This window comes from Pleurodeles waltl, chromosome 3_1 (genome assembly GCF_031143425.1).
Source record: "Pleurodeles waltl isolate 20211129_DDA chromosome 3_1, aPleWal1.hap1.20221129, whole genome shotgun sequence".
Classification (NCBI taxonomy): domain Eukaryota; kingdom Metazoa; phylum Chordata; class Amphibia; order Caudata; family Salamandridae; genus Pleurodeles; species Pleurodeles waltl.
The window spans coordinates 1,932,554,019-1,932,581,712 of record NC_090440.1 but is presented as its reverse complement, the minus strand read 5'-3'; the positions used below and the strand labels follow the sequence as shown (position 1 = coordinate 1,932,581,712).

Here is a 27,694-nt window from a genome sequence, read left to right as displayed (position 1 = left end):
TATGACCCTAATTTAAAATGTGAACTGTCTGAATCTTCAAACCCAAGGGGTGGGTGGAGGGAAAAAGGACAGGCAGCAGATGGAGGACAGATGCCACCTTTGTGGCACAGGACGGCATAAAATGGTTAGGTACAAATGCAGGGTGCTATGATGGAAATGGTGGAGGGCATGGAATGGGTGGCGACAAGGGAGGGTAAAAGCAAAGGAAGTTTGGAGGGACTGAATAGCTGAGGAAGCCAGGGATGAACAAAAGGGCTGTAGGTGCATGGCGATACCAGCAACTAGTGGAGAAACAAAGGTGAAAGAATGGGTGGACAGACAAGCTAAGATACGGAAAACAAAGTCAGAGCATGGGCAGAAGGAAAACGGCAGGGGTGTTAGACATTGCCAGGGATGTGAGAAAAGACCACTATTAGTGGTGAAACAGGAGATAGGAGATACACTGGTGTTGAGACCAAGACATGGGCATACTTTGGAGACAAGATCAAGGAATAGATAGAGAAATAGCCCAAAGATGGAAAGTGAGGGCCAAAGCAGCGGTGGAGAGGCAAAACGTAGGGATGAATGGTAGAGAATTTGAATAGATGATGAGCAGGCAAGAACAAGGGATAGGTGGATAGGTGAGTGTTGGATGGAGGGACAAGGGTTAGGCACAGAGACAATGCCAAGGGAACAATGGTGCATGGACCAGTGGAAGGGAGGAGAAACATTGTCTAGAGATGGGTCGGCAGACATAGCCAATGGATGGAAAGAGGAAGGCAGTACTAAGGGATGGAGAACTACAAGGTCAAAAACAACAAATAAAATGAACAGATTAATAAATAGAATGTGAAAAGAGTGTGTTAGATTTATCTAAATCACATTAATAAAAAGCTAATTGAGTTTAGGAATGGGTCAGAGTAACAACAAATGGATCCTTGATGTGAGACAGAATCATAACAGTGACAGTCTTGCTACACAAAGTTCATTGCATGAAAGGTGTGAAACAGTGTGATCTGTGGCAAATGAGGATCAAATAGATAACATGGCAAAGATATACCTAGAAAGACAGAGCAACCTGAGTGGATGGGACAGCTAACTGAGTGCAGTTGGGAGACCAGCAGTTGAATGAGAGTAACAGTAAGATGAGTGTTACAGATGAGAGGACAGCAATCTGCAAAGTAGCAGAGGACTTAGGACTCTGAGCAACTGCAGCATCCCGATAGGAAGGAAAAAATTGACCTGAGAGGTGTTTCAGAAGGAAGTAGAAGCACCTTGACAAACAGCACAAAAGAGAGGGGAAGCAGCACCCTGACAGAGTAACACCTCTAGCAACTGCAGTGCACTGAGAACTGCCCCTAGGATGGAGAAACGCTGTAGAGACAGCTGCCGCTAGAGAGGCATTTCACAGAAAGAGGGCAGTACGCTAAGAAAAGGCAGCAGAGAAAAGGGGAAGCCAGAACAGTACCTTTAGGGGTTTCAGAGAGAGGGGATAGGGTTGTAAAGTATATTACAGGAGAGGGCAGTGGCACCAAGCAGTATTCTAAGCAGGAAGACCAGAAGTATCCTGGGACGGGCTTCACTGGAAGTCTGTGTCAACATCTCAAAGGGACAGTAGTGCATTGAGGGTAACATCAGTGTCACGGAACTGCACACTTAGGGAAAGCTGCACCTAGAGAGAGGATTTTCAATGATGGGACTTCATCCTGAGTGAGGGCAGCACATTGAGAAGGAACACAGAATAGTATTTTGAGGGGGAGCAGATTGACGGGAGAGCAGCTTAAAAGGCAGTAGAGACAGGGTGGCACCTAAGAGAGGGCAATACCACAAAGAGACATCAGTACTCTGAGAAGCTAGAGACTGGAGTCGGTCAGTACACTGAGGAGAGGGGAGGGGACTAGCACTCCTTGGAAGCATAATAGCAACAGCGTACGAGAGAAGTTCATTGGTGAGCAGAGGAGCGGACAACATCCTGGGGATACATTGTTACCAATACTTTAAAATATGGACCTGTGTCATTGGAAAAGTTACGTGGGTGGATTAAGGAAGGATTGATATAACACTATGTAAAACATGACTGGAGACTGATACTGTGTAACACGAATTCTCACAAATTACTGTAGCAGGCAAGGGTTTTGGTATTGGTTCCCCATTGAATAAACCCCGGGGTCAAAGGTTAGCACGGTGATATTCCTTGTTAGACCTTCCTAAGGAGTTTTGCCAACAGTAATTGTATATGTAATAGTAATTTTGCGGACTCTTCCCTGATGCCTGCCTTGTGAGAAAGCGTATGCTTGTTACTGTAGGACTGAGCTAGTTTTGGTGATGAGCTACGCAAATCTCAGTTGACATAACACACCACCACAGTACAAAGACAGGGGTAGCACTGCCTTACAGCGTTTGTTCAGAGAGCGCCCTCGACAAAACTAGGTTTGCTCCCACCCTTCCAACTCGCCCCCCCCCCCCCCCCCACTCGTCCTCTTTGTCTATGTCTTAAACATTTGGGAGGAGTGAGGGGAAGGGGGGAGCAAGATTATGAAACGCAATCAAAAGAAAATGATCAACAAAAAGGAGACAAGGGCGCCAGAAGCCTTCAAAAAAAGAGTTTAAGCACACTTTTCTTTGGACCTCAGTCGTGGGGAGACTCCTGCTGGGAGCGCCAGCGCCCTTGCTGGTCGGCGCCCTGGGCGCGGGGCCCAGCTGGCACATGCAAAAAAAGGCGGAACTGAATTAGGAGTCAATACTGTCCATGGGCAGAGCAGAAGGATGTACTGTCCCAGTACAGGGGATACTATTGTGCGAGGGCAGAGAAGGGGCAACGTTGTACTCAAGAAGGGACCCTTAGTGTCCCAGAGCACAGCAGAAGGATCTAATGTGCCAGGGCAGGCCAAGGGCAGCACTGTGTACAAGCACGGACCGGTACTGTCCCAGGGTAGGGTAACCAGACGTCCCGGATTTCCCCGGACAGTCACGGTTTTTAGAGGACTGTCCCGGTGTCCCGACGCTTCTCTTAATTTTAAACAAATGTCCCGGTTTTTGGGACAAAGGTCAAATTATTACATAAATGTCCCGGTTTTTGGGACAAAGGTCAGATTATCTAGGGAAGTATAAATTAAAGGTATGCCTTTAACAGGCACCTACAAAGTATGCAATAATTAAGTAATGTATCTGTTACTGTCAGGCAACAGAGTCCCCTGTCTTCTCCCAGCAGCGAGACGGAGTGGGGGGGGGCAGAGAGAGGTGGGTGGGGGCGGATTTGGGGTGCAGGGTGGGAAGTCAACCCATAGCTAATTTTATATGTGTAGTCTTGTAAATGTGTGTGTGCGCAAAAAAACGGGACAGGCCGGATATAAAAGTGAATGTAAAGTTGTTAGCCCTTTTTTTATGTCTGACCTGTCCCGGTTTTTGCTCCTCAAAATCTGGTCACCCTATCTCAGGGGAGAGCAGAGGGTGCGCAGTACCGATGCAGGAGACAGCACTGTGCGAGGGCAGAGCGGGGGCAGCCCTGTCCCCAAGCAGGGGGCAGTACTGTCCCGGGGAACAACAGAAGAATGCACTGTGCCAGTGCAGGGGACATCTCTGTACGAGGGCAGAACAGGGGCATCACTTTGCCCAAGCAGGCGCGCGCTCTGTGATAAGGCAGTGGGCAGCAGTGCACCGGGGCTGCGCAATGCCTGGCACTGTGCCGTGGGAAAGCCCCCCGATGTGGCGTTAAAATGTGACGAAGGGTCTGCGCGATAGGCCTTCGTGTGAGGATTACCGAGGAGGGTGAGATGAGGACAGGGGAGGGGGCTGGATTCTGGGGCTCTGGCCCCTCCCCTGCAATCTCACTCCATCAGGCCACCCGGTAGAGCGCTTTATAAAGGCGATGCCCCGCCGGCCGGCTGCTGTCTGCTGAGCTGGTGCTGAACGGTGATGCCATGCAAGGCCTCTTCCTCCTCTGGGCCTGCTGGGCCGGGGGGCTGCTAGGCACAGGCGACACCCAGGAGAGCGGGGGCTCGGTGTGTGGACAGACTACCCCGCTGCCTACTCTGGGTCACATCCTGCAGCAGGTGTCGGACGGGCTGCAGCTGGTTTCGTCCACGCTTGATGCCAAGGGCCAGTTGGTGTCTTGCGAGCTGAAGGGGACACCAGAGGCCGTGGGGGCCTTCATGCTCATGTGTAGAGCTGGCAGTCAAGAAAAGATGGCAGCAGGCACCCAGTACCCAGGGCTGGTGGGTACAGGAGGCACCGAGGGTCAAGGGTGGCAGGGTGCAGAGGGCACCCAGGACCCAGAGTTTGAGGGGTTTGCCGGAGCCAGGCTCGCCTGCCAGATCTTTCTTAAGGACAGGGGTACAGGCACCCCCAGATACCAACCTCAGCCTCATGACGAGGGAGGGTTGCAGCGGTCCAGGAGGGGGTTCACTTACCCCGGGACCCTCTGGTGCGGGGCTGGGAACAGCGCTAAGGACAACCAGCAGCTAGGTAAGAATCCCTCTTGTGCGCGTTTGGAAGCCTTATCTGAACGCCTTACAGTGCCTCGAAGTAGGGTAAAGCGCCTATTGCCTAGGATGCCACTCATTCACCCCAGCCATCTCTAGTCTACCTATCTCTTTCTCTCTCTGTCTCTCTCTTTGTAAGACGTATAAGACCCAGAATCTCCCCTTCTGACTGAAACAGAATCTGAGCTGCTTGTAAATCACGGTTGTTTCGTGAGAACACTGGTGGCGCTCACAACTGAAAAGAATATTAATGACTGGCTGGGTTTTAAGAGTGACTGAAAAACCCCTTAACCCCTCATTTCTATGTAGCTTTTTTTAAATGTTACTCTATTGTTTAATCGTGGTTTGAAACTTTTCTTTGTCGTATTCTTCTATGTATTGCTATTGCTAACAATAATAATATTAATAGTAATACTAATAAATATTAATTATTGAAAAATCTTAAAATAAAACTTTTTTTTCTGAGAATTCAGCTTCTTCCACTCCTTACAGAATTAATTGTTTAATTTTCTACTCTCTCTCTCTCGTGTCCCCCTTTCTCCTCTCGCGCTCTCAGAATCGTGTCCATTTCTTCGCAAGGACCTAGGGGCTGCACCTCTCCTCTCGCAGCACCCGGTGTTTCCCCCTTCTTTCTTCCAAAATACACAGCTTTTCCCTGTCCCTCTCAGAAAGAGTGCTCCACTCCTTTCATAAAACAGTATCTCCCACTCCCCATCACAATCCAGTATTTTCATCCTCCTTTGGTAAACCAGTGTCACCAGCTGTCCTCCCAGGGACACGTGTCTACCTCTCCTCTAAGAGTCCCTTTTAAAAGCTAGGTTCCTTCTCTGTCCTTATTATCCAAGGCCACTCCTCTGAGAGACAAGTGTCTGCCCCTCTCTCCCCACAACACAGGTATCTCCTCCTCCTCTCGGAATTTAGTGTCTCTCAGACTTCCTCGCAGAAATCAGTCCCCCGTGTCCTGTCATAATCTAGCGCCTCTCCCTCCTCCTGTCAGAAGCCAGTGTCTTCTCATAATCTATCGTATTTCCATCGTCCCTTAAAAATTGAGTGTCACGTGTCCTCTCATAATCTAGCGTCTCTCCCTCTTTCTCTCAGAATTCAGTGCCCCGTGTTATCTCATAATCTAGCATTTCCCCCTCTTCCTCTCCTAAATCAGGGCCTCTCGCCATCTTCTCGGAGCTCAGTCTCTCGCATTCAGGACGCAGTCTTCCTATTCTCAGAATCCAATGTCACTCACTCTCCTCACACAGGTCGGCGTCTCTACCTTTCTTCCCAACGTCCACTGACTTCCTCACGTGGCAAAAGCCGGCGTCATTCGCTCTCTTCTCCGATCCAGCATCTCCCACGTTCTTCTCTCTCTTAGAATCCAGTCAGTGTGTCCCTCTTCTATCAGTATCCGCAGTCCCCTTTTCCACAATCCACTGTCACTCGCCCTCTCCTCTGAACCCCGCATCTCGGGCTCTCTTCTCTGGGTCCCGTGTCTCTCCCACACCCCAGTGCACGCTTCGTGTCTCACAAAACTGGGTCTCCGTCTCCTCTCATGACCCAGTGTTAACCCGCCCCTCTCTCTGAATCCGGCGCATCACCCTCTCTACTTCGAGACAGATCCCCGTGTCTCCCTCTACTAGTCCGGTGTCTCCCCGTCATTTCTCAGAACTCAGTGGATCCCCGCTCTCACTCGCTTCTCGTAAACCACTCACTCCCTCACTACCCAGTCTAGTGAGCTCCCTCTCTTCACAGTCTACTGTCTCCCTCTCCTTTCCTATGCCAGTGCGCATCCTCAGTACTGAGGGTCCAGTGTCACTCCCCCTGTATTCAAAGTCCAGTGTTACTCCCCCATGTACTCATGACTCCAGGGTCACATCCTCTTTACTCAGAGTCTAGTGTTACTCACTCAATACTCCAGCGTCACATCCTCTACACTCAGAGTCCAGTGTCACTAACTCTCTATTTAGGGTCCAGTGTCACTTCCCCTGTATTCAAAGTCCAGTGTTACTCCCTCTGTACTCATGACTCCAGTGTCACATCCTCTGTACTCAGAGTCTAGTGTTACTCACTCAATACTCCAGCGTCACATCCTCTGTATTCAGGGTCCAGTGTCACTCCCTCTGTACTGAAGAGTCTAGTGTCACATCCTCTCATCTCAGAGCCCAGTGTCACTTCCTCTGTACTCAAGACTAATGTCACATCCTCTGTGATCAAGACTTCACTGTCACTCCCTTAGTACTCAGACTCGAATGGATCTCCCTCTGTACTCAATGCTCTAGGGGCACATTCTCTATACTGAGAGTCCAGTGTCCCTCCCCATGCACTAAGAGTAGTTTCACTCCTCCTGTACCCAAGACTCCAGTGTCGCTCCCTCTGTACTGAAGAGTCCAGTGTTGCATCATCTTTACGCCAAGCCCAGTATCCCTCCCTCTGTATTCAGTTTAGTGTTACTCCCTCTGTACTCAAGAGTCCTGGGTTACATCCTCTGCACTCAGAGTCAGGTGCCCCCCTCCCCGTACTAAGAGTCGAGTTTCACTCTCCACCTGTATCCAAGAGTCCAGTGTCACATCCTCTGCACTCAGAGCTAAGTGTCAACCCCTCTATACTCGGAGTCCATTGTTACTCCCTCGGTCAGCAAAAGTCGTTTCACTCCCGCTGTACTCAAAGTCCAGTGTCACTACCTCTGTATACAGAGTCCAGTGTCACATCCTTTGTACTCAGAGTCTAGTGTCACTCCCTCCCAACTCAATATTCCAGTGTTACATCCTCTGTACTCAAGACTCCACTGTCACTCCCTTAGTACTCAGACTCGAATGGATCTCCCTCTGTACTCAATGCTCTAGGGGCACATTCTCTATACTGAGAGTCCAGTGTCCCTCCCCATGCACTAAGAGTAGTTTCACTCCTCCTGTACCCAAGCCTCCAGTGTCGCTCCCTCTGTACTGAAGAGTCCAGTGTCGCATCATCTTTACGCCAAGCCCAGTATCCCTCCCTCTGTATTCAGTTTAGTGTTACTCCCTTTGTACTCAATAGTCCTGGGTTACATCCTCTGCACTCAGAGTCAGGTGCCCCCCTCCCCGTACTAAGAGTCGAGTTTCACTATCCACCTGTAACCAAGAGTCCAGTGTCACATCCTCTGCACTCAGAGCTAAGTGTCAACCCCTCTATACTCAGAGTCCATTGTTACTCCCTCGGTCAGCAAAAGTCGTTTCACTCCCGCTGTACTCAAAGTCCAGTGTCACTACCTCTGTATACAGAGTCCAGTGTCACATACATTGTACTCAGAGTCTAGTGTCACTCCCTCCCAACTCAATATTCTAGTGTTACATCCTCTGTACTCAAGAATCCAGTGTCACTCCCTCTGTACTGAAGAGTCAAGTGTCACATCCTCTGTACTCAAAGTCCATTGTCACTTCCTCAGTCCGCAAGTCGTTTCACTCCCTCTGTACTCAACGCACAGTATCACTACCTCTGTAGTCAGAGTCCAGTATCACTCCCTCTGTACTCCAAGTCCAGTTTCACTCCCTCTGTACTCGGAGTCCAGTGCAACTCCCTCTGTACTCGGAGTCCAGTGCCACTCCCTCTGTACTCAAGACTTCAGTGTACATCCTCTGTACTGAGAGTCCATTGCCACTTCCTTTGCCTGCAAAAGTCCAGTGTCACTCCCAACGTACTTAAGAGTCTATTGTCATATCCTCTGTAATAAATAATCCAGTGTCACACCCTCATTATTCAAGATTCCAGTGTCACTCTCTCTGTACTCAGAGTCCAGTGTCACTCCCTCTGTACTCAGAGTCCACTGTCACTATCTCTGTACTCAGCAGTCCAGTGTCACATCCTCTGTACTGAAAGTCAATTGTCACTCCCTCTATACTCGATGTCCATTGTCTGTCACATCGTCTGTCACTCCTTTAGTACAGAAGAGTCCAGTGTCCCTCCCTCACTACTGAGGAGTCCAGTGTCACTCCCTCTGTACTGAAGAGTCCACGGTCACTACCTTAGTGATCAATTACCAGTGTCTTTCCCTCTGTACTCGTGTCTAGTGTCACATCCTCTGTACTCACAAAGTCCCATGTCACCCCCTTCTATACTCAGAGTCCAGAGTCGTTTCCACTGTACTGAGAGTCCAATGCCACTCCCTCCGTGCTCCAGGCTCACATCCTCTGTACTCAAAGTCCAGCTTCACTTCCTCTGTCCTCAAGAGTCCAGTGTCACATCCTCTGTACTCAAGAGTTACATACATATATGTTCTAATGTTTACGTGGCATGTAAGGGCGAGCAGCCTGACGCCCCAAATGTGAGTGATTGCACTGACTGGAATGCAAATGTGTGATGCAGAGACTCTCTATCCCAGAGTACCTGTTTGCTAGTGACAAGTGCCAGTGCTTTTGCATTAAAAGTATTGTACCCTGATAAGACATGCTTTCACTCTCCTTTCAAATGAAGGTACCCTATTGCACCTGCCAACTTGATTCAGTGGCAGTTTCCTTATTGGGGTAGAAGCCTGCCTCCTTGATGCTTGGCAGCTGCTGGGCCACCTTGGGATGAAGTGGGCATGTCAGTTAGGATGGGGGCATTGCTCTTACCAACCTGACATGCACACTAGTCCAGGGAGTTGTTGCCAGAGCCCCCCGAGGCTCCAAATGAACACTGGCAGCCCCTGACCCAGCCAATCCTCACGCTGCTGGACTCCTTGAGGGGAAGTAGAGGGTGGGGGGGGGTGTTTGAGGAATGTCAGGTTGAGGAATGATTCAGGGAAAGTGAGCGGCTTCGAGACCTCCTCCCGGGCTGCAGCTCCTCGAGGTCGACCCTTTCCCCCGCTGCCTCCTGCAGCCAGCCTGTGGGTTACCGCGGCCTGCCGGCAGTTTTTGGGGTGGATACAAGCGCGACACTGGCAAAGCCAATAGCTCTTCCATAGGTGAGACATATTGGCTTTGCCAGTGCTTGGTTCTACATATGATGATTGTGAGCTGCGTGAACTCATTCACTCTCCTTTTCAATCGCCAGTACTTTCTTTATGTGGGGTATTTACAGAAACGTGCACCTGCACTCGTCTTCTTCCCATCTCTGCCATCGCCCGGTATCCGATGGTTGTGCCCCTGCCCCACATGCATCTAACTGCTTCAAGACCCGCTTCTCATGATTCAACTCGTGCCACGCACACGTCTACGCCGGCGCTTCTGCGTCGCCTCATTCACCCCCAAAACAGTTATCTTGCAACATTTCTTGATTCAGGAAACTTGCAGCTCGTTTCCTGCTTCCTCGCCTTCCTTTGATTTGCAGTCAGCAGATCACCAGATCGAAAGTTGGCAGCAGCTCAAGGACTCAGCAGAGTTGGCCGCTCTGATCAGCAGGCGGCCTCACACAGACTTGTTTACGCCAATGCTACTTTTTATACACTAACAACACACAATGCCATAGTTTGTGGGTTGGGCGCACAGGTATCCCTGCAGGAAGTATTAGATTTAACAGCAGGCATTTTACACGTCTAATTGTGGCGAATAATAGTGTTTCTGGGGAATCTATACCGCCTGTGTACAAGGGACTGGAGTAAACAAGCTGAATTTTTGTTGCATGGATTTCATCAGGGTTCTCCACTTATCCAATCAATCAGCAATGATGTAGAGGGCCCCTGACATGCAGTGGTGCTTATTTTCATAAAAAGAACCCTTTTCACGTTGCTCTTCCTCTTGTATGGATATATGCCTGCAATCACAACATATATTTGCTAAACTGGCTTTATTTCAGTAATCTCGCGTTTTAAATATTCTTTCCTTTATGAACGAGTCCAAGCTGGTAAATGACTTGGGGTGCTGAGACGGGGGAAGGGCTTGGCTCTAGGACACCATTCATGAGCCATCAATGGATTTGCCACATAATAATTATGACACGGCGAAAGTAAATGGAAATGCAGTGGTTGCTCGCTGCTTAATACTCATCCCTAACTTTTACGTCCCACCACTTTCAAATGTCACCAGCCACCACCGCTCTTAAAGCCCCTGGCGTTTATATTCAAAACTGACTGCGACATAGCTCTCAAAGTGCCATTAGCACGGCTACTCTTCAGTGCTAGGGACCACCTATCTGGGGTGAAACTGTTCTCCACAGTAGCGTAGGGAATCGGATGCTTGGAGAGCAGAAGCACTACCCCCTGATTCTCCATTCAAGGTTTGACAATTACCCTGTACGGGTGGTGTGAAGTGACACAAACGTTAAAAGCGTGAAGGTTCGTACCGAATAAAGTGGCACAGAGATTAGTAGTGTGAAGATCGGTACCAACTAAAGTGACAGGAGTGCTGTGTGAAGGTTAGTACAGATTAAAGTCACATAAGCAATAGTGGTGTGAAAATTGGTAGTAACTAATGCCGCACATAGATTACCACTATTAGCTACTGTTAATATCTGGCAAGAACTCATTTAAAAAACAACACGCCATCCTTCCTCACTTACATAAACAGAACAGCTACTAGAGCAGATGTGATACCAGGCAGGCAAACAAACATTTGAGCCTGGGTCTAATTCAGAGCCTCTTCTTAGGTAGAGAAAGTATTGGAGGAAATAAGATTCACAATTCCCACCCCTTTAAAAAAAAAATATATATATTTAACTATTGACTATTTTCATAGTATATTTAAAATATAAATGTATTAATTAAATAAACAACCAATAACATTAGCATTTTACATTGCAAACTTTACATTACCATAAAAAAATTAATACTTTAAAAAATATTAAAACTGTTTTCAACTATACACTTGCTGCCCCACTACCGGAAGAAACGAAAACTCGCAAAGTGAAAAAAAATATTTAAAAAACAAAAATGTACTATTATTACATTACAATTAAGTACCACACTTAAAATTAATACATTAATATAAAATGAATTAACACAATCAGATAAATACATAAACTAATCAACAGTTATTTCGAAATCACCAATTAACTAACGTAACAATTCATCAATCCAATGTACATATTTAATTGTCAAGTAAATAATCAAATAATATAAAAACTAATTAGAAGTAAAAAATAATACATTTCATATTAAACAATTAAAACTCTAATGCTCTACAAATCTTACAAATCAAAGCTAAATTAATAAGTTCTAAATACATTTAAAAAAATAAAAAATGTACACACTTTACTAAACATTTGAAACCATATTATTACAAAGACAATACCATTCTTGTAAACTATCTCAAATGTATCAAACAAATTTAAAAAACGATATTTTATACAACCATGTGAAAGGAAACAAAATTATATTCAACAATATTTTAAAGAACAATATTAAGAATCTAAAAATTAATATTCGTTCAGTTGATATTAAGCCCCACGACATCCCCACGACATTTTGGTAATTACATTTGTGACCCACAATATTTTTCACTGATACTTTGGTCGGACACCAAACTGACCTGGTTTGAAGTCGGTCATGAAAGTGTGTTGCCCCCTACTTCTTGAATGCATTAGCCCCTCAAATCTTATCTGATCTTACCTAAATCTTAATGTACTAAAACCGCGCATCTTCTCGCAGGTCATCTGTCCCTGAGATTGAGTGCCACATTTCAAACACACAGGTGTCCTGTCAGCACACACAGTTAACCCTAAAACAACCCCCAACCCCCAACTGTCACTCACCAACCACCCATGCTTTTCCTAACCCTGCAGGTCCCCGATCACCACCATTCTTTGCTTTGTGCTCTCTCCATGGGGCAACTAGCTGTACAGGGATTTATAAACACTTTCATTTCTGTACTAGGGGAAGATGCTTCTGCTCCTAGCTAGGGAGCTGCAAGCACCACCTCTGGTACTTATGAGTTCCACCGCCTGCAATCACTAGCAGGAAGTGCAGTGACTCCACTCATGTTGTACACAACGCTACACTACACTACATAAAATATTAGCGATCCAATGTGAGCGGGTCTTTGTATTCTACGAGCTGTGCGCATGTGTGTGCTTATGTGTGTGTACCCAAGTCAGGCACAGAAGAGTGTTGTAGGTGTGGTGCAGTCTTCCCCAGCTGGCCAACAGAGGGTCCAATAGAGTCTGTCAGGGGTATTATTGACTGGACTGGGCCAAGAGCATATTGGCTTCTGGAATTGTTCTGTGGTTTTGTGTAGCTCAATACCCAGGGCCCTAGGAATCTTTCGGTTACCTTGACACTAATTCTCACTCTCCCCATCCTGCTTCCTTCACTCTTCTCCAGGAGAACTCAAGGAAACTGATGCTTGTTGCCGAGAGCATGACCACTGCCAACATGTCATCCATCCCTTCACCAGCAACTATGGCTACCGAAACATGCGCTGGCATACCATCAGCCACTGTGCCTGCGACAATGAGTGAGTACTCAACCACAAGTGAAAAGCGAGTACCCAGCTTGTGACCCTCTCACCCCGCTCTATAGGTCTAGAGACGGGACGTAGCTTGGGCAGCAAATTTGTTTTGGGGGGGGAGTGAGCTTCAGATTTTCCAACAATTATGCTGGCATATAAAACAAAATACAAAAATACAATATGCGACAAGCAATGTGCACAAGAGGGGCCTACAAGGCTGTGGAAAGGGAGAGGGTTGTGGATTGGTAAGAGTATCAAGTTAGACAAAACATGTTTTAAATAAAAACAAAAAACTAGCATTTCAATAGACTTTCAAAACAGAGAGAGGTGGAGAGTGTGCACGTTTTGACTGTGTGCATGTAATTTTTATTTGCTAAAATCGAACCGACACCTCACCATACTCAACTGAAAACTCCTGCACCCAACTATTTATAACAAGCATTTGCAATACAATAGGTCTCGCTTACTTCAAACAAGTTAAATGTCATCGTTTGACAACAGTACCCACGAGCCAAAACAAAAAAAAACACGAGTGGAAACTGAGAAAAGACGACTTAACAAAATAAAATAAAGTTAGCTTTAAAAAATAAAACTTTACAATTTTGTTTGGCCTGTAGGGCACGTTTTTGCCAGTCACAAGCCTTCTGTTTGCGGGGCACTGGAAGTTAAAAGGAACCAAATAGTACCTCAATCTCGTCGGGAGCAGCGGACGGGCATTAATTAAGTTGAAATAAATTAGTGTTTGATCCCTGCTCCACACCGAGGAACGGAAATGATGGCAGACACGCCTTGACGAATTACAGGGCTGTAAAGAAGAGTGCCACGCAAACAAATGGTGAGCGACAGGCGGGCCCCAAGCCCTTTACTGATCACAACAGCATCTCTCATACGAGACGCATAGTAAAGCGCATGCACTCGCAGACTCGACCCTAAAAAAAAAATACATTTTTTACGGGGGGTGTAAACGCTCCCCCCCCCCTTTTAAGCAGTGGCCTTGTCTTGAGATAACCTATACTGGTTACCGTCAGCCACAAATCCTGCAAAAAGTGAGAAGCAAGCTTCCCGACGGACGCGAGTGCTGAGCATGTGCTAGAGGAACCTTCCACTGCGATGTCATCAGACGATGGACACAGTGAACCCAGATGCCTGTGAGGATTGAGCACATAGACGTTGGTGCTGTTATCTAGGAGGCCCGGATAAGCTGCCAGATACATACTCAGCCCACTGACAGACCACGAGTGAGTATCAAGCATACCACAAGTGAGTATCAAGCATGCCGCAAGTGAGTATCAAGCATGCCACAAGTAAGTATCAAGCAGGCCACAAGTGTGTATCAAGCCCCCATACTATATGAGTTCTGAGATTCCTTTGGCAACAAGTGAGTGTGCGGCAACCTGAAACAAAGTACAATGCCCAATATATACTCCTGCCTTTCAGCGTGGCGGTGGAACACCATCACTTCCTACAAGGAGCCAGTAGTTAATGCATGATTAGCCATATCTATGTGCACCGGTAATAGGTGAAGAGGGACACTCTATCTTCATCCCAACACATATAGTGGGGCATAGAAGAGGGGGAGGCGCACACATCCAGCAAAAACAAAATAGACACTGCAAGAGCTCCAGTGTTCATAGTCTTCTGCAAGAGGACACATTTTCTGCATGACCCAAAACAAAAGTCCTGATATTTGCAAACATGGTCCCCACTAACCTGTTTCACTGTTTTATGACGAAGGGATCAGAGCTAGGTATGATGTCCACGGTTCTTAATCCTACCCAGGTTTCTGTTTGCACCATTTCCTTCGAGCTCCAGATTCCAAGGATGGTCTTGCAGTGACCCTACCACCATTCTTAGAAGTGTTGCATCCCACTCACGGCCCAGCTTGTCTCCTGAGTCGAGGCCAAATAAATGCTTAGAAATGCTGCTCACCTTGTGGTCCTTTCAGACGGGAATCTAAGCTGCTGTGAACCAGAGGAATGCAACAAGAAGGAGATCAACATAAAAACTAGACACCAAACTAGGAGGCTAAACTTACTCCCAGTTCACTCAAGGATGCAATTGAAGTCTCTATGATTCAATAAACCTGAGTCGGCATTTTTGTAAAAGATAACCAGAAAATACACATTCATTGATAATTTGAGATCTGCTGGAATCATCAGTCACTTGTCCTCAGTACAGGTAGGAATGCTGGTGCCGGAACAACCATGATGTGCTATCAGTCACTAAGTACCTGAGCTATCTACTTAATGAGTATCAATTGACCTAATGATCAAATAAAGTCCAGTTTTTTCAGTCAATAATTTTCTGACCAACCATTTCGACTCAGGCCCTCTTTAGTGGTATCTGAGACTCCTCACAAAGGAGTCGGATATGCACAGCATAATAATCACAATCATTGATGGCATTAGACCTCATGCATGAGAGCCGTTCCTAAAAATGCCCTTTAGCACATAGGCCAGAAAAACAGCTCTCTGTGAGACAGATCATGTCCTTTTCCAGTTTGTTTTAACTTCCGCCCACCCTTTTGAGCTGCCTCTTAAATTCCAATCAAGTCATTGGCTCATCGGTCCTGGCTCTAGTGCAACACAAAGTCACAAGATTAAAACAGAAAACATGATAAATTTACATGTTCTAGGATTGGTGGACAGATGAGTGAACATATTACTGTGTGGCCAAGATTCAGCCATACATGGAAAGGCTAAGAGGCAGCTGAATGCTTTCCAGCATCTCCCTTGGATGTATTAATGTGACCATCCCTCATACATCCCTTATACCCTCAGGAGTGGGAGCCACAGATGCTCTAAAGTGAGCCAAAGACCATCTCCTCAGGCACCTCTTATGCTCCCACAAAATGTATTGAGCCTTAGATGCTCCGACGTGACCACCACCTCAAGCACTTCTTACCACCACAAAGTTTACTGAGTTAAAGATGCTCTGAACTGAACACCATCTCATTCATTTCTTGCACCCTTTTGTTGATCATGAAGCCACAGATGATCTAAGCTGACCAACTGCTCAAGCTGCTGTTGAATTATCAGAGTACCATTTGAAGCCAAAAACGACCACCCCTACAAATGTCGTGGGACAGTTTTATTCCGAGCACACTCCAAACTGTCTAACAGGGAGCTGTCCGGCTTCTCGCATCTATCTCAGGATGTCCGTGGAGCCATTGATGCCCTAAATTGACCGCCCCCTATGCATCTCTAAGGCCCTCAGGATATTCATGGAGCTACAGGTGTGCCAAGGTGTCTATGCTTAAGTATCTCGGGTTCACAGGATGTTCGTGGGGCCAAAACCTAGCTACCTTTCTGGGTCCTCGGGATGCTAAAGGAGAACAAAAAGCTAAAAGCTTACTATCAGTCATGTACTTGTGGCTCTCGTGGGGCAGCCCCTGTTCCATACAAGCTCATCACTTTATTGTTGCAGAACCTCCAACTAAATCACACTAATCTCTAGGACGGAGAGGCTCAGAAGAGGGATGCGGCACTTTGTTTCTAGCCCATTTAAAAAACTGCTTGTTTTACAAAGAAAACCAAAAGTAAATTCTGCTCACATATTTTGTGAAGGTTTGTTATTTCATTCACATCATGAATTAAATCTAGCGTTGGCAATGCAAATTGTTGTATCTTTCATGTAGTGGAAAATGTTATAAAGAACTTCACAACATAAGAAATGTACAGCGTGGTAGCAGCAACGCAACCTTTCCTAAGACAACAAGTAAAGGGCCGGTGCCAGTAGCAGGAGGATCATTACCCGCTTCTTTCACACATGCATCACACGTACAACATCGGAAGCTAACACACAGAAAGAGCGAGTGAGAGGAGTAGGAAAGGTTCTTGTACATTTTCCGTAAATAGTCATAAACATACAAAAATTAAACACTTCCGGAAAAATATCCAACCTGTCAGGAATTACCATTAATTGTTGAACTCCTATTGGATGATGAACGTCGCACTCCGTGAGCATGCTTCATCGATGGCTTCCACATGTGGCATGGGGGAGCAGTTGAGTGTACTACTGTTCACTGTTGTACCCTCTCCTAGTTAGTGGTCCATAGTATGGGTAAGGTTTCGTCCCTTATCACTTTATATTCTCACTTTGTTAACCTGTTAGACCTACATTCAAATTGTGAAAATTATGTGGGAGAGCTCAAAATGTTTTTTTACTGGTGTCACAAGATACAATATATACTTTTTGTCATAAGAGGGGGCAACGCTAATGAAATTACTCCTTCTTCATAGGACTTGTTCAGTCTGAGTAGAAACAGTGCAAGCTTTCCTCCTTCAGAAGACGGGTACAGACAGAGCACTGCAAGCTTTTCCCATCAAGGACACGGCACATGAGGCAGCGCAGTGCAAGCTTTTCCCATCAAGGACACGGCACATGAGGCAGCAGCAGTGCAAGCCTTTCCCATCAAGGACACAACACATCAGGCCGTGCAGTGCAAGCTTTTCCCATCAAGGACACGGCACATCAGGCGGCGCAGTGCAAGCTTTTCCCATCAAGGACACAACACATCAGGCCGTGCAGTGCAAGCTTTTCCCATCAAGGACACGGCACATCAGGCGGCGCAGTGCAAGCTTTTCCCATCAAGGACACAACACATCAGGCCGTGCAGTGCAAGCTTTTCCCATCAAGGACACAACACATCAGGCAGCAGTGCAAGCTTTTCCCATCAAGGACACGGCACATGAGGCAGCGCAGTGCAAGCTTTTCCAATCAAGGACACAACACATCAGGCCGTGCAGTGCAAGCTTTTCCAATCAAGGACACAACACATCAGGCAGCGCGCAGTGCAAGCTTTTCCAATCAAGGACACAACACATCAGGCCGTGCAGTGCAAGCTTTTCCCATCAAGGACACGGCACATCAGGCGGCGCAGTGCAAGCTTTTCCCATCAAGGACACAACACATCAGGCAGCAGTGCAAGCTTTTCCCATCAAGGACACAACACATCAGGCAGCAGTGCAAGCTTTTCCCATCAAGGACACAGCACATCAGGCAGCGCAGTGCAAGCTTTTCCCATCAAGGACACAGCACATTAGGCCATGCAATGCAAGCTTATCCCATCAAGGACACAACACATCAGGCAGCGCAGTGCAAGCTTTTCCCGTCAAGGACACAGCACATCAGGCCGTGCAGTGCAAGCTATTCCCATCAAGGACACAGCACACCAGGCAGCACAGTGCAAGCTTTTCCCATCAAGGACACAGCACATTAGGCCGTGCAGTGCAAGCTTTTCCCATCAAGGACACAACACATCAAGCAGCGCAGTGCAAGCTTTTCCCGTCAAGGACACAGCACATCAGGCCGTGCAGTGCAAGCTTTTCCCATCTAGGACACGGCACATCAGGCAGCAGCAGTGCAAGCTTTTCCCATCAAGGACACAACAAATCAGGTAGAGCAGTGCAAGCTTATCCCATCAAGGACACAGCACATAGGGCAGTGCAGTCCAAGCTTTTCCCATCAAGGACACAACACATCAGGCAGCGCAGTGCAAGCTTTTCCCGTCAAGGACACAGCACATCAGGCAGCAGCAGTGCAAGCTTTTCCCATCAAGGACACGGCACATCAGGCAGCGCAGTGCAAGCTTTTCCCATCAAGGACACAGCACATTAGGCCGTGCAGTGCAAGCTTATCCCATCAAGGACACAACACATCAGGCTGCGCAGTGCAAGCTTTTCCCGTCAAGGACACAGCACATCAGGCCGTGCAGTGCAAGCTTTTCCCATCAAGGACACGGCACATCAGGCAGCAGCAGTGCAAGCTTTTCCCATCAAGGACACAACACATCAGGTAGAGCAGTGCAAGCTTATCCCATCAAGGACACAGCACATAGGGCAGTGCAGTCCAAGCTTTTCCCATCAAGGACACAACACATCAGGCAGCGCAGTGCAAGCTTTTCCCGTCAAGGACACAGCACATCAGGCAGCAGCAGTGCAAGCTTTTCCCATCAAGGACACGGCACATCAGGCAGCGCAGTGCAAGCTTTTCCCATCAAGGACACAGCACATTAGGCCGTGCAGTGCAAGCTTATCCCATCAAGGACACAACACATCAGGCAGCGCAGTGCAAGCTTTTCCCATCAAGGACACAGCACATCAGGCCGTGCAGTGCAAGCTTTTCCCATCAAGCACACAGCACATCAGGCAGCAGCAGTGCAAGCCTTTCCCATCAAGGACACGCCAAACCAGGCAGCGCAGGGCAAGCTTTTCCCATCAAGGACACAACACACAGGGCAGCAGCAGTGCAGGCTTTTCCCATCAAGGACACGCCACACCAGACCTCGCAGTGCAAGCTTTTCCCATCAAGGACACGGCACATCAGGCAGCGCAGTGCAAGCTTTTCCCACACGGCACATCAGGCAGCGCGCAGTGCAAGCTTTTCCCATCAAGGACACAACACATCAGGTGGGGCAGTGCAAGCTTTTCCCATCAAGGACACAGCACATCAGGCAGCGCAGTGCAAGCTTTTCCCATCAAGGACACGGCACACCAGGCAGCGCAGTGCAAGCTTTTCCCACACGGCACATCAGGCAGCGCAGTGCAAGCTTTTCCCATCAAGGACACGCCACACCAGGCAGCGCAGTGAAAGCTTTTCCCATCAAGGACACGGCACATCAGGCAGCGCAGTGCAAGCTTTTCCCATCAAGGACACAGCACATCAGGCAGCAGCAGTGCAAGCTTTTCCCATCACGGACACATCACATAAGGCAGCAGCAGTGCAAGCTTTTCCCATCACGGACACAGCACATAAGGCAGCAGCAGTGCAAGCTTTTCCCATCAAGGACACGGCACATCAGGCAGCGCAGTGCAAGCTTTTCCCATCAAGGACACAGCATATCAGGCAGCGCAATGTAAGCTTTTCCCATCACGGACACAGCACATAAGGCAGCGCAATGTAAGCTTTTCCCATCATGGACACAGCACATAAGGCAGCAGCAGTGCAAGCTTTTCCCATCAAGGACACAACACATAGGGCAGCAGCAGTGCAAGCTTTTCCCATCACGGACACAGCACATAAGGCAGCAGCAGTGCAAGCTTTTCCCTTCATGGACACAGCACATAAGGCAGCAGCAGTGCAAGCTTTTCCCATCAAGGACACGGCACATCAGGCAGCGCAGTACAAGCTTTTCCCATCAAGGACACAGCACATCAGGCAGCGCAATGTAAGCTTTTCCCATCACGGACACAGCGCATAAGGCAGCAGCAGTGCAAGCCTTTCCCATCAAGGACACGCCAAACCAGGCAGCGCAGTGCAAGCTTTTCCCATCAAAGACACAACACACAGGGCAGCAGCAGTGCAGGCTTTTCCCATCAAGGACACGCCACACCAGACCTCGCAGTGCAAGCTTTTCCCATCAAGGACACGGCACATCAGGCAGCGCAGTGCAAGCTTTTCCCACACGGCACATCAGGCAGCGCGCAGTGCAAGCTTTTCCCATCAAGGACACAACACATCAGGTGGGGCAGTGCAAGCTTTTCCCATCAAGGACACAGCACATCAGGCAGCGCAGTGCAAGCTTTTCCCATCAAGGACACGGCACACCAGGCAGCGCAGTGCAAGCTTTTCCCACACGGCACATCAGGCAGCGCAGTGCAAGCTTTTCCCATCAAGGACACGCCACACCAGGCAGCGCAGTGAAAGCTTTTCCCATCAAGGACACGGCACATCAGGCAGCGCAGTGCAAGCTTTTCCCATCAAGGACACAGCACATCAGGCAGCAGCAGTGCAAGCTTTTCCCATCACGGACACATCACATAAGGCAGCAGCAGTGCAAGCTTTTCCCATCACGGACACAGCACATAAGGCAGCAGCAGTGCAAGCTTTTCCCATCAAGGACACAGCACATCAGGCAGCGCAGTGCAAGCTTTTCCCATCAAGGACACAGCACATCAGGCAGCACAATGTAAGCTTTTCCCATCACGGACACAGCACATAAGGCAGCAGCAGTGCAAGCTTTTCCCATCAAGGACACAACACATAGGGCAGCAGCAGTGCAAGCTTTTCCCATCACGGACACAGCACATAAGGCAGCAGCAGTGCAAGCTTTTCCCTTCATGGACACAGCACATAAGGCAGCAGCAGAGCAAGCTTTTCCCATCAAGGACACGGCACATAAGGCAGCAGCAGTGCAAGCTTTTCCTATCAAGGACACAGCACATCAGGCAGCGCAGTGCAAGCTTTTCCCATTACGGACACAGCACATCAGGCAGCGCAGTGCAAGCTTTTTCCACACGGCACATCAGGCAGTGCAGTGCAAGCTTTTCCCATTAAGGACGCAGCACATCAGGCAGCGCAGTGTAAGCTTTTCACATCAAGGACACAGCACATCAGGCAGCGCAGTGCAAGCTTTTCCCATCAAGGATACAGCACATCAGGCAGCGCAGTGCAAGCTTTTCCCATCAAGGACACAGCTCATCAAGCAGCGCAGTGCAAGCTTTTCCCACCAAGTACACAGCACATCAAGCAGTGCAGTGCAAGCTTTGGTTCCTCATAAAACAAGACAGCATGGTAGTAGCAAGGCAGCAAGTGCAATCTTTCATTCATCCTCTACAGAACAGTTCAAGCATGGCAGAAAAGTACAAGCTTTAATCCATCGCTCACAGAACATGTACACTTAAGCATGAGTTACATGTAGGTTTACAGGCAGATCTCCGGAATGGTGCTTAACTAAATGAGAGGAATGTAGAGGTAGATGAGTGAATAAATATGCAAGTTCTGACACCATTCTTTCTTAGATGATCTTCCATGTCAGCATCCTGAAAGTCCTGCTGCTATCACTCAGAGACCTGCTGTTTGTATTGATTATTTGGGTTTCCATGTGTTGCAAAGAACCTAGTAGGTCATTTTTATTTGGAGCAAACAGGCCACAATCTAAGGCCCATATTTATACTTTTTTGTGCCACATTTCTGTCATTTTTTTACGCAAAAGCGGCGCAAATTTACAAAATACAATTATATTTTGTAAGTTTGTGCCACTTTTGCGTCAAAAAATGACACAAATGTGGCCCTAAAAAAGTATAAATAGAGGCCTAAGTACCTATTATTTAGAAAGGCAAAAGGTGTAACACAGGCCCCTGCAGCCCCTGTGACACACAGTGCCCCCTCCCTACCTCTTCAGGGGCCCTAAAAACCCCCAGAGGGGCCACATTCTGCCCAACAATAAAGACTATCTTTCAGATATGGGAGACTCAGGAGCCCCTCTTCACATTCTGCGGGGGGCATCATTTTACTTTATGCCACTAAAGAGGCACACAGGTGCCAACTTCTTTAAACATTTTTTGAATGTGTACATGCACAAGGAATTTGTGCAACACTTTCTCCAGCTCCCTCCCACATACACACACTGTTCCACGGTGGACACCTCCAGCAAAATGGGAAGATGTCAGTAGCCTTCCCTCCAGTCCCTCTTCTCTCCTTGCTGGGTGATTCTCAGCACTTTCCCATGCACAAGGTGCTGTGCAATCCCAGCCTCTTTTCTATACCTGTTCATAATGTTGAGGGCCAACACTGCTGTCATGCATTGCTTGGGATGCTACAAATCAATGTTTTGCTCAGGCTGTACCACAAACACCAGAGTATTATGGGTGGTTCAACGTGCCCTTTGTCTAAAGGGTGACTAGAGTGGCTCTTCAGGTAAATGATTCTCTAGGCAGCTTTTCAGATTTTGATTTCTTTTTTTAGACTTATTGCTTTTCCCCAACATTTTCAATAGTATTTTTGCAGATTAAATAAAATATGTGTATATTAAAGACATACCCAAACAATAAAAATTAAAAGACACAAAAAGTAGATAAAAAGAAGAGAACAATCTACTCAGTGCTCAAGTTTAAACTGGGTATTAAAAGACAGAGGAAGGGCAATTTCTAGAAAGTGAAGGAAAATGATTGAAAATCACCATGATTATTTAAGATCGCAGTGCCATCCTGACAAGACCTTCCCTATGCTGCCCTTGCTTCAGGACTGTAGTAAAACGGGGGAGGTCCAGATAAGGCCCTTGAGGGAGGGACACATCAAAGTCAATGCAAAAAATAATCCTATACTCGTATTAAATGGTCACAATTAATTCAATTCCCCACACCCAGAGTTCATTCAAAGTCTTAAATCTTATTACTTTCCCAATTCATTTCAAAATTATTTTATCAGCACAGTAGGTAAAACCAGTTGACACGGAACACATCATTAAAAAAAAATCCACAACAACATAAAGATTTAAAACAAATTGAGCATACAAAACATATAATGTAGGTGGGTGACGTTTGATGCAGACAATGTCCTGATCTTAGCAATTATAATTGCTGTAACAATTAATATAGTCCCATGAGGGCAAGGGTCTCATGTCACCTTACACATCCATCAAATATGTTGTATGTACAGCATCCACAGTGCCAAGGAATGCTCTGCGTATTGTGTGCCAACACGTTTCAACCTCATACGTGCGGGAAAGGGTTCAAAAGAGTTCTTCCTCAGGCCCACAATGATGTTTTAGGTACTGTCAGAACTCTTGAATGTGGTAAACACCAAAAATTCCTTAAGCTAACACGACGGCATACATTCCTGGTAACCTACCCATTCCGAATGTCACGGATATGGGATGTTAAAACAAAAAGGAAAAGAGGATTTAACAATTAAATCCAGTGTGACCTAGTGTTTCTTACTCGTTATCTTATGTGCGCCACCCAAGTGATCGCACCAGAAATGGCATTCTTGTGAGCTTACCTGTAATGGAGGGGGTATTAAAATCAAAACTCACTTTATTAGCTTACTGGTATATTTTCATAGTATCAGCAGTACCTCCTATTGTTTGTTTTTTATTTCTACTTATGTTTGCATATTTGCATGTACTCCAGTCTGAAACATGTTGTGGTAGTGGAGTATGGCTCTTACTTGGGGTACGTTATTTCAGTGGTGTCTCCTCACTAGTATAGTTGATGCCAGTGCAATGATTTATTTGTCCAGTCTGCGTCATGTGAAGGGCAAGAGGATGCGCGGATGTGTTCAGTATTCGTCCCTCTATTACATGGAAAAGACGCTGGTACTCCTCCTGCGTCCTGTCAAAGCATTAATCCTTCCATCATCCCTGCTTGGGTTTGTGGTCCTCTGTGCACAAACGAATATGCTGGCTCTCCCATTGCATCACTCTGATGCATCTCCTTTTCCTACACTTCATGGGAATTGTAGTTGGGAATACACCATGTTTCTATGGGTGTCTTTTGGTGCAGGCCTGATGGAAATTGTAGCCGGTCTGTATCTCCACCAACCTATATGGATTATGAACTAATGGTTAAGCAGTAACACAACTTTCTCTCTCCTTGCCTCCCAGAATGAAGGACTGTTTGCGCAGAGTAAATGACACAGCCTCGCGTGTGGTTGGACAAGCCTTCTTCAATGTGATCCAGGTGCCATGCTTCGAGTTCATGTATGAGGAGCAGTGCGTGGAGCGGTTCTGGTATGGCTGGTAAGTGTGTTATCTAGAGACGCGGGGTCAGCCTTTGCAGGCCCAGACACTACTGCTTTACACATGCCCTTGCTTACACTACTGTGATATGGACACAGAATCTATCTTCTAACAGGTGATTAACCGACCTTATGTAGATGTTTACAGTGAGAATACACACAATATGAGACTGCCCTCTTTTTATTTCCAGTTTGGGGACAGAACGCCTTAGTGTTTAAGGGTTCGTCCTTTACAATCTGAAAATGGGCCATATGCCTAAAGCCTAGTAAAACTGCTCGAGCTACCAAATATTAGAATCTGGTTTTAGAAGGCAGCACCCCTAATATACAAAACTGTTGGCAGCAGCACTGAATTGTCGCTATTTACCATTTTGGTCAATCTACTTCTCACTGGAGATTGGCAATACATTTATTTATTTGTGAAGAACGTGTCTAGGGTAGTGAGCATCTTCTTTTGCCCCCGTCAGAGTGCAGGTGTAAACCCGAGTTAGCACATAGTCCAATCAGCGATGGTGGGACCACACAGGTATTTTTTTTATCACACTCCCAGATAAAGTGTTTCTGTTTAAGCTGAGCTGTAAAAGGTACATTTTCTGGTTCCCTCAAGTTTAGTGCAAGCCACAGCCTCTTAACGTGACTCCTAAGATTCTTCCTCTGGGTATAATCCATCTACATGCTGTTTGGGTGATTAGGAGAGCAGAGGTTGGTTGTGTAATGAGCTGTGAGCCTATATACGGACATTGGCCATTTGCTTCAGAAGGTCACGTGGGCTGTGCAGAGAACTTCAAACTTTATCCTAGTGTTTACTGGGACCTAATGGAGCACTTTCTCTGTGGGCTTCAGGTGGTGAGGCCTCTTCAGGTTCAGAAAGAGTGAAGTAGTGTTTGTTGGTATGGATCATTTTTATGGAATTATCAGTCACAGCATGATCTATAGTGACATAAAAACACAATAGGTAGGTGACCTTTACAAGGTGTAGCTACTATATCATTATAAATAAACAAACGAGAAAGCGGACCTGCTGGAAACCTGGTATGTGATAGTGTTCAACTATCTTAAAACAAGAAATCTTACCAGTAAATAAGTGAGTTGTAAATGTAATGCACTCTGAGAGATCTCCCCGAGGGACGGTCTACTGACAGCTTTTCAATCATACCTTCCAAAATTTAAAGATGATGGGATCTAGAGATCGAAGCTCTCCCAGATTACAATAGTGACCACAGTAAATTTAAATTGAATAAACCTAGAACTGCTTAGAAAGAAAGCAGCAGGTGACTTTAATCTCACATAAGACTAAGAAATGTCTTCCCAGTTTCTTCCCAGTAGAAGTAAATTTGGCATCTCATTAACAAGCAACATAACCTGGCTGCCTCAAAATGAAACTACCCTAACCATGATCTATTTAAAACTCCTTACAAATATATGACAATATCCGCACTATAGCTTCTGGCTCTGTGGTAGTAGTTATTATTGTGTGCTACAGTGGAGAGCCCTAAAGACTCAAAGATGTAATCACAGTGAGTATGTCTGGTTTTATAAACACTTCTATTTCCCCAGCTGAAGGGGTAATAAAATATAAAAGCCACCTGGATTCCAGAAGATCCCCCTTAAGCCTTATCCAGGAAGATCTTGTGCCACTCAAAGCTACACCTACGATTTTATATAAAGATATTAACTCTTCAGTTTCCTCTGCTTGGGTTCCAAACCAATTCTAATGGTGTTGCAAATTGTAGGCTCATTTCCGGCCATGCCACTTGGTAAAATTGATAGAGAAAGATGTATGTCAACAGCTGCAAGCATCTACAAAGGAGAACGACATTTACACCCCCACTTGCTGTTGTTCGTCCATTTGACAGAATAGAAGTGATTGTCACTTTTGTTCTAGACATCCTTAGGCAATTTGCAGCTGTTGTTGGTGCTCCGATACTAGATGATCTTTCTGCAGCATTCAAAATGATCAGCTACCCCATCCCATTGAACAGGATGCATGAGCTTGGTATTCCACTTCCTCATTTGAACTGATTAGACTGATTTCTAAAAGATATGACACGAGTGGTAACCCCGCTGCCTTACACATCGTCTCGTCAGATGGTGATGCGTGGTGTGCTTCTCAAGCTGGGGGGCACGTAGTGGGCAGTGGGCCATCCAACAAACATGTTCTGAGAAGCCTAATCTTCTTTCAACTGAGTTGCCAAAGTAAATAGGAAATGTGAGTTATTTAGGACGATCAGGCAACATTGGTCTCACCGATCTTTAGTTTGGTAATATCAATTTATCCCCTCTGAACACCAATAGGAGAACATTTAAATGCTGAGCCCCGCTTGAAGGGAACAAGCGATTATGGTCTCAGTACTGTACAGGGTTTATTATGCTTCTCATGAATATCTGGATGCCACCCCAGAATCAATAGAGAATTTGCGATGACCCAAAATGCTGCAGCTCAGATTCTGTATGGATTCAGTTATCAAAAACATGTGCCTTATCAACTCCTGCTTGCATTTTAAGACACTGGTCCCTCATTAGGAAGTCAGGGGTAATCCTGATTTGGTCCGCAAATGGGGTTACTGGCCAAGATTAATCTCTCACCTGATGTGCCCCCCACTACTCTGACATTGCAACTAGAAGCAGATGAAATATGTAGAAGGTAAATACCTTGATAATGAGGAATAACATCCAAGACTCAGATCTGTGCAGAAACGATTCTCATTTTGATTTCCCATTTCTCAGGGGCTCATTTGCAATGGTCCATTATTTCTGCATCCTGGAAGTACTGGTACCAGTGGTATTGGTACTTCCAGGTGCACACCCTCCATTTATCTTAAATTACTTGATGACCTTAACCCTTTAGACGCACTCTGAAGATATATTTACTCACCATGCCATTGGCTACAATATCATGCGCCCCGCTTAAGAGTTTGTGTTTTCAGTACCCTAAAACTGTTATGGTTGCACAGGCTGTGGTCTTTTACAGTCCGATGACATAACAAGTCTTCAGCCCTTCTTTCCTAGACAATAAATAGATTTCTCTCAAATGTAATGGTACATAGTGCATCACTTACTAATAAAGGTTCAGGCGTAACTCACAATTTACAGATGGCTATTTCCCACCTCATGCTCAACAGGCCACCCATTGGCTTGGTGTAAACAGTGATAGCTAACATGGAAACTTGACTTCTATTTGCATTATGACCCCATTAAGACCCTTTGCTTTTGTCAATGTAGACTACATTTTTTTCCTGGTGTAGGATTTCAATTGATTCAGGCTGAAGTACAGGCAATGGACTGTAAAGACTGGCATGCATTAGAAGTAAAAGATAACATTCTCCCCATGAAAGGAACAAGAACCCAAATAGTCATTTTATCATATTTGTTTCATCGAGATACTCTCAAGGCAAATCATATTTCATAATCATTTACAGCACTCATCTGCGACTGTGGCGTCAATGG

At 46.5% G+C, this 27,694-nt stretch overlaps 1 protein-coding gene across 1 annotated transcript in view; it reads left to right on the top strand.

Moving 5' to 3' along the window:
- Positions 1-3,871: 3,871 nt before the first annotated feature.
- Positions 3,872-27,694, top strand: part of PROCA1 (protein interacting with cyclin A1) — a 29,520-nt gene continuing 5,697 nt past the window's right edge. Inside the window, exons 1-3 of the mRNA XM_069226191.1 lie at positions 3,872-4,443; positions 12,661-12,793; positions 24,114-24,248. Of these exons, the coding sequence (XP_069082292.1) occupies positions 3,900-4,443; positions 12,661-12,793; positions 24,114-24,248 (812 nt within the window). The 5' untranslated portion in view covers positions 3,872-3,899. The remainder of the gene's footprint in view (positions 4,444-12,660; positions 12,794-24,113; positions 24,249-27,694) is intronic.